The sequence below is a fragment of the Panthera uncia genome, chromosome A2 (genome assembly GCF_023721935.1).
Source record: "Panthera uncia isolate 11264 chromosome A2, Puncia_PCG_1.0, whole genome shotgun sequence".
In the NCBI taxonomy this organism is placed as follows: Eukaryota; Metazoa; Chordata; class Mammalia; order Carnivora; family Felidae; genus Panthera; species Panthera uncia.
In genome coordinates this window covers 11,965,539-11,976,196 of record NC_064816.1, presented here as the reverse complement: position 1 = coordinate 11,976,196, position 10,658 = coordinate 11,965,539, and the positions used below count along the sequence as shown (strand labels likewise).

The window sequence follows — 10,658 nt, the reverse complement described above, 5'->3', positions numbered from 1 at the left end:
TCTCTCTCTCTCTCTCTCTCCCCGTCTCTGTCTTCTTCTCTTCCTCTCTCTCCCCCTCTCTCTCTGCCCCTCATGGGATTTTCTCTCTCTCTACCCCTCGCTCACCTGCGCCCTCTCCCCCTCAATAAAGTAAAATATAGAAAGATAAAACATAATTAGTTGGCCGTACATGTGAATTAATGTTTTCAAGGTTCATCCAAGTTGCAGCAGGTGTGAGTGCTTCATTCCTTTTTATGGCCCAATAGTATTAACCGTAACAACTTTTTTTTTTAATTTAATTTTTGAGAGAGAGAAAGAACAGGAGCAGGGGAGGGGCAGAGAGAGAAAATCCCAAACCCTCTCCACACTGTCAGCCTGGAGCCCCACACGAGGCTCGGACTCATGAACCGCGAGATCATGACCTGAGCTGAAACCAAGAGTCGGACACTCAACCGACTGAGCCCCCCAGGCGCCCCAGTTACCGACTTTGAAAGATGCGACCAGCATCCCCCATAAAGGAGTCACGCCCTTGTGAACTGGGCCAACCCAGGCCACCCGGGTGTGGGATCTGGGGCCCCAGCCCGGAGGGTCTGGGCAGCCCGGGAGCAGGGGGACCCGCGGGGGCCGGACGGTGAGCTCTGCCCCGTGTCGCGTCTGGTCAGGTGATCTCCATGAACAACGAGCGGTATATGGCAGCCATCATCCTGAGTGAGAAGGAATGTCAAGAACAACTGAAGGAAGCTAACAAGAGCTCCGATGGTGAGTTGTCTGGGCGGCGGGGAGCCAGGGTGATAGACTCCTTGCCCGGCCTCTCGGACCCCCCCCCCCGCCCCCTCCCCCGACCTTCCCGAGGTGTCTTCTCCTGCACCTGTAGCCTCGCTCCTAGCGCTGAACCAGAAGGCCAAGATGCTGGAGGTGGAACTGGCGAAGGAGAAGCAGGTGTGCGCCAAAGACAAGGAGGGCCTGGCGTTGAACAAGCGGCTGGTGGAGGACCAGCTGGCCGAGTGTGGCAAGGCCCGGGAGCAGCAGCGGCAGGAGCGACAGCTGGCCGAGGATCGCCTGCAGAAGGTGCAGACCCTCTGCCTCCCGCTGGACAAGGACAAGTTTGAGACGGAGCTGCGGAACCTCTGGCGGGACTCCATCATCCCGCGCACCCTGGACACCATGGGCTACAACCTGTACCACCCTCTCGGCTCCGAGCTGACCTCCATCCGGAGGACCTGCGACCACATGCCCGCCCTCATGAGCACCAAGGTGGACGAGCTGGCCCGGAGCCTGCGGGCCGGCATCGAGCGCGTGGCCCGCGAGAGCTCGGACGTCCAGCGCCAGAAGCTGGAGGTCGAGCGGAGCCTGCAGGCCACTCAGGCGGCCAGGGAGAAGGCGGAGAAGGAGGCCCAGGCCCGAGAGGCCAAGCTCCAGGCCGAATGCGCCCGGCAGACCCAGCTAGCCCTGGAGGAGAAGGCGGCTCTGCGGAAGGAGCGAGATAGCCTGGCAAAGGAGCTGGAGGAGAAGAAGCGGGAGACAGAGCAGCTCAAGATGCAGCTGGCCGTCAGCCGCTCCACCTTGGACGCCTGCATCAAGGCCAAGGTGGGCTGGAGGGATTCAGGTTGTACTGGGGTCAGGCCTGCGGGCCCTGGTGGAGGCGATGTCGAACTTGGGCTCGAGGCGAGCCTCCCAGCCTGGGTCTGGTTAGTTAGGACTCACTTGAGAGATTCAATGACATAAGACCGGGGTGGAGTTTGGAGTCTGCAATGACCCTGAGAAAGGATTAAGGATCGGGGTTGAGTTTTGGAGGACGGGTGGACCTCGAAATGGGTGCGGGGGGAGAACTGGGAATTCACGGTGGGGGGGGGGTCGGTGTCAAGGTCGGGAGGTGTCTGGGGTGAAGGTTGCGGGGGTGATGGCTTAGGTTGGGAGTTAGACTGAAGGTTAAGGCAGGTCTGGGGGAAGGCTCGCTGTGGAGACAGAGCTTGTGTTTGGGTCAAGATGAGTTCTCAGCGACCGCTGTGTTTAGAGTCGGTCTGGGTTAACGTTAGGGTTCCATCGAAGCCTTCGTTGGTCTTGGAATTGGTAGAATTGGGGTCGTGCCGGATGCGGATTGTGAAGAAAGGTTAGAAGTTAAGTCAGGGGTCGCATGCAGGGCAGCCGGTGGGTCTCACATTGGGTGAGGGGTGAATACAGGATGTCAGTGGGTGGCTGGTAGGGTTGCTTGGGGTTCCAGGGAGAGTCCGGGGTCTCAAGTTGAGTCGGGGTGCGTGGGACATTGGGAAGCCATGGTGGAGCCCAGGGCTGGGCTGGGGCCATGGCTTAGGGGGCAGATTTTTCACAGCAACCAGGTCTAAGGGATGGGTTGGGGTCAGGGTTGGTTGTAAAGTTCCGGTTGGATCAAGTTTGTCATTAGGATTGGGTTTAGATGAGGCTTTGCGTCTAAGGAAGGTTCTGTTTTCATGTTGGGATTGGATTTTAGGTGATTGAGTTTAGAGCTGGCTTTGGATTTCGGGTTTGGGGGGATTGGCTCAGTTGGGGTCATGGATTGGGATCCATTGGGTTGGCACTGAGGCAGTAATGGAGACTGAGGCAGGCCACAGTGGGGTCTCTGGGGGGCTTCTGAGGGAAGCCAGTCCCTGGAGTCCCCAGTCACTGGAGCGCAGGTGGGTGCAGGTGATCGGACATCCATTGATGTGAGGGTATCTGGTATCGGTGTCCCTGCTCTGGAAGGAACTCAGCTGCAGGTACTACGGGGCATGAAGGAACAGGAGCCTCCCTGGCCCTGTGGTTCAGGGGGTCCCGGCTTCTGCCGACCTCCCTCTGTCTCTCTTCCCACAGTCGCAGCCGATACCTGGACCAAGACCTGTGGGCCTTGCCCCCAACCCCCAGCCCATCGGTAAGTGACAGAAGGCAGAGCCGGGAAGGGGTCGGGGGCGATCCTTTCCACTCTTTATCCCATCTCAGCCCTGCCGGCCCATCCTTAGCCCAGGGTTGGGCCAGTTGGGTGGACCTGACCCCTTCCTCTCACGGCAGACCCAGCTGGCCTCGAGGAATTCAAGAGAAGGATCCTGGAATCCCAGAGGCTTCCCGTAGGGGCTGCAGCCCCATCCAGGTGAGGCACTGGCAGACTGGGATGGTTCAGTCTCAGGGCTTCAGAGGAGGATGGGAACAGGACTAGGGGTGGAGGGAGGCTCATCTCACACTCACGCTTGCTGCTTCCTTAATTGAGCGCCTTCTGTCTACCAGGTAACACAGCCAGGGAGTGGCGGGCCTGGGACACGAACCCAGGCTGTTGGACTCCAGGCAGGCAAGGGAGGGCCTTTGAGCTGGGGGATGGGGGCGAGCTGGTTTGGGGACGGGCAGAAGCCACAGTGCTCCCGGTGACATCTTGAAGAGCCAGGGTCAAGGCTCAGAGGCCAGATGAGGGTGGGGAGGGAGGCTGGAGCCGAGGAAGGGAGGAAGGAGGAGAGCGAGGTCAGGAGAGAGACCCTGGGCCTCTCACCCCACCTCTCTGAGCCTCTCTCTCTCTCTTCTGCAAAAACGGAAGTCTCTGAAGTCAAGGGCACGGAGACTCTCTGCCACCTGTAAAGTGCTGTCCACAAGTGCCTAAAACAAGGGGCCGGGGGTTGCAGCAGGGGCGCTTCAAGATACCCCGCACATGCTCAGGTCAGGGCCCGATGCCCGTACCGCCCTCACCACCTCCCAGACCACAGCCTGCGCATCACAGGGAAGGTGACTCAGACCCCCGCCCCAAGAACATCCTGTGGTCGCTCCCAGGTGGTGGCCACGCTTCCGTTCAGGACCACATCGCGGACCAAGGAGTCAGCGACTGGCATTGCCGTTCCCAGTTTAGGACCCGGGGCTCCGGGACACCCCTGGGGGTTCTAAGTCAGATCCCGCCGACCCCAAGCCTGCGTCAGGCCTTGGCGACGAGTAGACTTCCGGGTCTGTGGTCAAATCCCAGGGCTTCTCCGCATCCAGCTCCATGTCCAGTGTGCCTTTTCTTACCTACCCCCTCCGACGGGGAGCTCATCTTCTCGCAGAACTTGTCCCTTTGCTCCAGAAGGCTCTCGGCCTGGGAGGGATCCCTTAGCCTCAGGCAGCCTGCAGAGAGGAAAGCAAGAGCTGGAGGGAAGACCCTGTTCCAAGCAGTTTTCCTCTCTCCATCTTGGCCTAAAGCCATCATGGCAAGGAAGGTGGTTCTATTATTATCCCCACTTCTCAGAGGAGGGAACTGAGGCCCCAGGGAAGTGACCAGCCCCGGGGTTATGCGTCAGTGAGTCAGGGCCAGAGCCAGGCTCCCGGCCCAAGCCTGTCCTAACTGCAAAAGGGGAAGCTCTTGACACTGTTTACCCCAAAAGACATCCCCCTGCAGAGAAAACAATGAGTAGTTAAGCCAGGCCCCTCCTGTTTCTTTCTTTCCCCGGGCTCAGGAAGGGCCTCTTGTTCTGGGCTCCAGCCTTGATTTGCCTTCCCCCGAGAAAGAGGCCATCAGCTCTGGATTGGGAGTTTCAGTGAGGCCAGGCACATCTGAATTTTAATGTATATTTATTTTTGAGAAAGAGAGACAGAGTGTGAGCGGGGGAGGGGCAGAGAGAGAGGGAGACACAGAATCTGAAGCGGGATCCAGGCTCTGAGCTGTCAGCACAGAGCCCGACACGGGGCTCGAACTCACGGATCATGAGATCATGACCTGAGCGGGTCGGACGCTTAACCAACTGAGCCACCCAGGCGGCCCCATCGTTAGACATTTTTAAGTCCCATTCTCTTGATGGCCAAGTGAACTAGTTTTCTTTTTACCTGATGAGACTGTGTCCTTTGGGTGTCAATTTATTCCCACGCGCGCACACACAGTGGATGTGAAAACAAGTAAATATTGGGGCAGGGGCTAAGGGGCTGGATAAAGCTAAAGCGGGAGGCTGAAGATGGGAGTCCAGCCCTGGCCCTGAGCCGGGCACGGGGCGAGTGTCACTCAAGTCCATTGCCATCACCGTTGTGATTTGTTTCATTTATTCAACCCGGATACCTTGAGCAGCGGCTGGGTGATGAGAACACAACCCCTTGTGGGGCTCACAGTCTAGCGGGGGAGACAGATCGCAAACCTGATGCGTGAGATGTCTTTGTGGGGCCCCTTGGCCATGGGCGAGGCAGAAAAGGGATGAGATGGTGTGAGGAGGTGAGAATTTTCCGCAGGAGGGGGCGCCTGGGTGGCTCAGTTAAGTATCTGACTCTTGATTTTGGCTCAGGTCACGATCTCACGGTTCGTGGGTTCGAGCCCTGCATCAGGCTCTGTGCTGACAGTGGGGAGCCTGCTTGGGATTCTCTGTCTCCCTCTCCCTCTCTGCCCCGCCCCTACTCGTGCTCTCTCCTTCTCTCTCTCTCTCAAAATAAATAAATAAACTTTAAAAAAAAAATTAAAGAATTTTCCACAGGAGGCCAGGCAGGCTTCTCTGCCCCGCGTGAGGGTGACCTTTGGGCAAAAAACTAGAAAGGTGAGGGAGGAGCCATGGAGAGTAGGGCATCCCTGAAAGGGTGAACCAGGCAGAGAGCACAGCCTGTGCAAAGGCCCTGAGACAGGACTGACCGTGCGTGGTGAGGCTCGAGCACAGTGATCCAGGGGGTGAGTAGGAGGTGAGGAGGGGCGGGGCGCACAGATCAGGCAGGGCCTTGTGGGTGCGGTGAGAACTTCGGGAGCCCTGGCACAGCAGCGAGCAGAGAAGGACATGACCGGACTCAGGTGTTCACAGGGACACCCCCCCCCCCGGGCACTGTTGAGAGGTGAAGGCGGCAGCCGAGGACCAGCGCAAAGGCATCCAGACAAGCGATGACGGGGGAGTGAGGAGCCTCAGTCTCTGACAGATGGCCAGGGACCACCCTCCCTTGCAGGCTGGTGGGCAGGGGCGGGTAAAGAAGGAATGTCAGGGCTGGTCGGGAGCCGGGCGCATCCTGGTCAAGCCGGAGCCAGGGACGGGGATCCAGCGCCAGCCAAGGAACGTGAGGCTGCTGGGGCCCCAGGGAAGAGCCAGGGAAGGAAGGGAGGGGGCCAGCGGAAGCAGGACTTGGCTGAGGCCCCCTCCTCCCCGACCAGGAAACAGCCTCCGAGCCAACCCCTGACCCCTCACGAGAGCCTCACTGAGGCCAAGGAGGGGAAGGGCATCCCAGACGGCAGGATGGCTCCTGCAGAGGCCGTTGGGGAGGGGTGCAGTGACAGCTCTTGAAGTTTCTGACGAGGGGGACTGCTGCGGGCAGAGTGGGTGGAGCCTGGAATGCCAGGTAGAAAGGATCTGGCTTTGTCCTCTTGAGGGCACTGGGGAGCCAGGGAGAGTGTGTGAGTCGGGGCAGGCTCGTTGGAGAAACCTCGGGCCACTTCAACGGAGACAAAGGAGGGAGATTGAGACCCTGTCTGAGGGGTGTGGGGTGGGACAGGGGGATCCCCAGAGCCTTACGGAACAAAGGTGAAAGTCAGGCCGCAGCAGAGGCCGGGAGCCCAGAAGGTGGCTTCTCCCAGCACTGTCTCGGGAAGGCCGAACCCCAAAAGAGCTGAAGAATCCTTAGGAGCAAGAGCGGGCCTGGGGTGGGAGGAGGCCGGCCCAGGCGAGGTTTGTCCTTCCGGCTGTCTGACTATTGTATCACCCTCTCCTTCCTGCCTTAGTGGCTGAGGAGGCTCCAGGCCCTGAGGACCGAGGCGTGGCCCCGACTGGCCAGTCTGCGGACAAGACGCCGTGAGCCACCCCTGGCACAGGCCGGGAGCCCGGCCGCACACAGACCAAAGTGGGCGCCCTTGGCCTGCACCCCGCGCTCGCCCTTCCCCACGCCCCACCGCAGCTTCCGCTACTCCCTCACAGGCCCACACCCGCACCACGCGACCCCCCCCCTCCGCCCCGCCCCTGGATGCTGCAGGATGTCCCGGACCCACGGCACACAGATGTAACAGTGATGTCAGGAGCCGACGGCATCACGCAAAAGCACGGCACAGACACCGGGAGGACATCATACACACACACACAGACACACACACACACACACAAATGCGCTCGCGTGCTTCCTGCCCCGCCCTCGCACAATGCCACACCCCTCCAACGCACACGGGCTGAGGCGCCCACAGCGTCCTGCTTGTCTGCATGCGCCTGTGTCCCCACCGCACTGCCCTCCCAATTTTCTTGTCTCCTGACTCCTCCTTACCCCCAGGGTGCCAGGCCTAGGGAAGGGAGAACAGGAAAACATGAGTCTCCGCCCCCCCCCCCCCCCCCCCCCCACCCCCGAGAGTCCCCAGGCTCCCCTGCCAGGCAGCACCGGGTCCCAAGGCAGATGTCGCCCACTGGCCCCATCGTAGCCCATGGGGGCAGCTGTCCCTCCCTCAGTCCCTCTCTCCCCCGCCCCCCCATACCCAGCCCTGCCTGTGGCCCATATAAATATGTTAGTGGCACGAAATAAATATTATTGAATCCTTTCAAAGACTCCAGAGTGGCGATTTCTGCTTGGCGACAACGGAGGAAAGACTGAGAGCTGGAGAAACCCCTCCCCGCCGTCCCAAGGCCAGAAGAGCCCACAAACTAGAGCAAGCCTGGGGTGACACCAGGTTCCCTCAAGGTATAGGCATCACCGTGCGTGAAGAGAAATGGCAAAAGTCATAGTCAATGAGGGTTTCACGAAACGGCCACGCCGGCCCACACCGTGACAGCTTTGTGAGTTGTTTCTTTAAAATAGCAGACGTTTAAAAAGCAGTTCCTTAAAAACCAGATGACCCATCTGTAGCTTTCCTCTTCCTAAGATTTGCAAAGATGCCCCCGAAGCTACTGCCAATTTAGTCGGTGGGGGGAAGCAGGGAACAGTACGTTAGTGGAACACAGGGAAATCACGTTGTTCCCAGGAGACTGGAGGGAAAAAAAGCTAAAAAGCCATAATACAACCTGCTGGTGAAGATGTAGGGAAAGGGCATTTTCCTATGGGACTGGCAGAAAGGCAAATCTCACGGTGGCCCTTCTGGAAATTAGTTTGGTGACATTTAATAAAAGTAAAGGTGTGCAAACCCTTTGATTCAGCGGTCCCATTCCTGGGACTTTATCCCTGAGGAGTAAAACCTCCAGGAAACCAAGCAAATGGCCATCAGTAGAAAAATGGCCTAAAAGTTGTGGTCGAGAATCTCAACTTGTCAGCTCATCCCCCCCCCCCCCCCAACCTTCCCCACTGCCTCAGCCTTGATTCCCTCTCAGCCCACCCCCTGGGACCCTACACAGGGAGGGGATGAGTCACAAGGAACCAGGGCTGGCGATGCAAAGCTTAAAGCAGGCTAGTCAGGAGGGACAAAGGAGCGACATTTCCTGGATACGGAAACTCGGGTGAGAGACGACCTACTGCAGGAAACACTCGGCTGGGGCCCCGCCAAGCCAGGGCAGGGGGGTCAGCCAGGCCAGGCCGCCCAGACGGGCCAGTCTGGAGGCCCCAAGGAAGCGAGGATGTCCCTGACCCTAAGCCTACTGCCTGGGTAGCTAGAGACCTGGAGAGGACGCTGACACCCGCCAGTCCCAGCAACCACAGGATGTCTGAGTTTGGGTTCCGGGGCCAGACATCCCTGGATTCAAATCTTGACTCCGTTGTTCTCAGCCTCCCTCTTCTCATCTGAGAAATAATCATTCTAAACTTTCTGGACGCGTGGGCACAGGTCTGACTTTTGGTTGGTCTCTCCCATCCGGAGCATCCCAGGATGTCATCCCTCCAGCTGGCCCCCACTCCCAGCCCTGCTGGTCCAGAGAGACCTTTCCATCGTGGGATCTGACCATGTCCCTCTCTGGCTCACACACCCTCCATGGCTCCCCATTACCCTGGGAACAAAGTCCAGCTCCTCATCGGCTCTTATCTCCCTCCCCTCACCCTCACTCCCACCTCCAATGCAGCTCTTGCCTCCAGCTGCCCTGGAGCTTTAATTCTCTGGCTAAAGAGTATCTCTTAACTTGTGCTGTCAGATTACAATGCCTTTTTCTTGGCAAATTCTGCTTTCTCCAAGGCCCGCCCCCAGAGATCCCTCCTCCAGGCAGCCCTCCTGATTGCCCCAGATATAGCCCTTGCTCCCCCTGGGGGAATCCCCAGCTCCGTCCCTCCCTTTTTATAGACCCAGAACATGTAGCTCTGACTCCCCCGAGTTGGTGGCTCCCCCAGGGGCAGGACAGGGACTGAGTACCTATCAGGGAGCATTTGGCAGACGCCCTCCCTGACTCTGTGGCCCAGCCACCGGGAGAGGTTCTGACTCTTTAGGGATTTCCTGTGACCTCTATAAATAACCCCCATGGCTGCTTCCCACAAACCGCCTCACCCTTCTTGGAAAAAAAAGGACTGTAGCCAAGGACCTCAGTCCAGCTGTGTGCCAGGGCCCGGGGGAGGTGGGTGGGGCCCAGGCATCCTGCCCCAAGAGCATCTCTCTCCCCACCCAGACCCCGCTCGCGCCTCCTGGGAGCCCTCCAGCCCTCCCCATGTGGAGGACATCGGGACCCCCACCCCCACCAGACCTACGATATTGCTTCTCGTCTCCGGGCATCATCAGTTCGTATTTCCAAAAAACAGGCATAATAGCGACATTCACGGACACCTGAACCTCACGGAGTGACCCTTTCCCTCCGGGAGCCTTCCATGCTGGGGCAGCCCCAGATGGCCAAACAAGCAAACAAATCAGTAGTGACATATTGCAGTGAAGTCCGTGAAGACACGGGGTCAGGGGCCCCCCGTCGGTTGGGTGGCGGGAGAATTCTCTTCATACCCTGTGTTGGCCCTGGATACCTCCCAGGCTCTGCTCACATGCCCCCTGAAACCTGAGAGCTTGTATCTTCAATCACTGGAAGCAGGACCCTTTCTCTGATTCTGGAAAAGATCCTGACCCTATTTAAGATTCAGTTTCTGCCAGTGGCAGGGGAAGTTAACCATTTACCTGCTGCCACAGGGGTGTGGAAGCCTGGATCCCAGAGTCCTTAGAGGGCAGGAGCTTTGATAGGAGTTGCCAGGACGGCCTTTTGTTGGAGCAAGGCGCCCCCTGCTGGTCCATCACCAACATATCAGGCCGCTGGGCATCTCCGAATCAAAGGCCTCAACGCCAATTCAAAGGGACACATGCGGGGCACCTGGGTGGCTCAGTCGGTTGAGCTTCCGACTTCGGCTCAGGTCAAGATCTCACGGTCTGTGAGTTCGAGCCCCGCGTCCGGCTCTGTGCTGACAGCCCAGAGCCTGGAGCCTGTGCATATTCTGTGTCTCCCTCTCTCTCTGACCCTCCCCCACTCATGCTCTGTCTCTGTCTCAAAAATAAATAAACATTAAAAATAAATTAAAAAACAACAACAACAAAGGGACACCTGCGCCCCTGTGTTTATAGCAGCATTATCTACAGCAGCCAAATCATGGAAGCAGCCCAAGTGCCCATCCCACATCCCATCCGTAGATGAATGGATAAGGTATTCGGCCACAAAAAACATTTGTGACAACACGGGTGGAGCTAGAGATTACAATGCTAAGTGAAACAACTCAGAGGAAGACAAATACCACATGATCTCACTCGCGTGTGGAATCTAAGAAACAAAACAAACGAGCAGAGGAAAAACGAGAGACAGAGAGACAAAGTAAGAGACAGACTCTTAACTGGAGAGAACAAACTGATGGCTACCAGAGGGGAAGTGGGGGAGGGGAGGGGAGGGGAGGGGAGGGGAGGG

The 10,658-nt window shown here is 58.2% G+C and overlaps 1 protein-coding gene across 2 annotated transcripts in view; it reads left to right on the top strand.

Annotated features, from left to right (window-relative positions):
• The window catches only part of PLVAP (plasmalemma vesicle associated protein), an 11,751-nt gene extending 4,329 nt beyond the window's left edge, over window positions 1-7,422 (top strand). Inside the window, exons 2-6 of one of the 2 annotated variants that reach the window (XM_049640186.1) lie at window positions 642-738; window positions 866-1,566; window positions 2,806-2,863; window positions 3,001-3,079; window positions 6,620-7,422. In XM_049640186.1, coding sequence (XP_049496143.1) covers window positions 642-738; window positions 866-1,566; window positions 2,806-2,863; window positions 3,001-3,079; window positions 6,620-6,626 — 942 coding nt within the window. In that variant the 3' untranslated portion in view covers window positions 6,627-7,422. Of the gene's footprint in view, window positions 1-641; window positions 739-853; window positions 1,567-2,805; window positions 2,864-3,000; window positions 3,080-6,619 lie in introns of both variants that reach the window. The other variant, XM_049640185.1, reaches the window with a different exon arrangement.
• The last annotated feature ends 3,236 nt before the right edge of the window (window positions 7,423-10,658 follow it).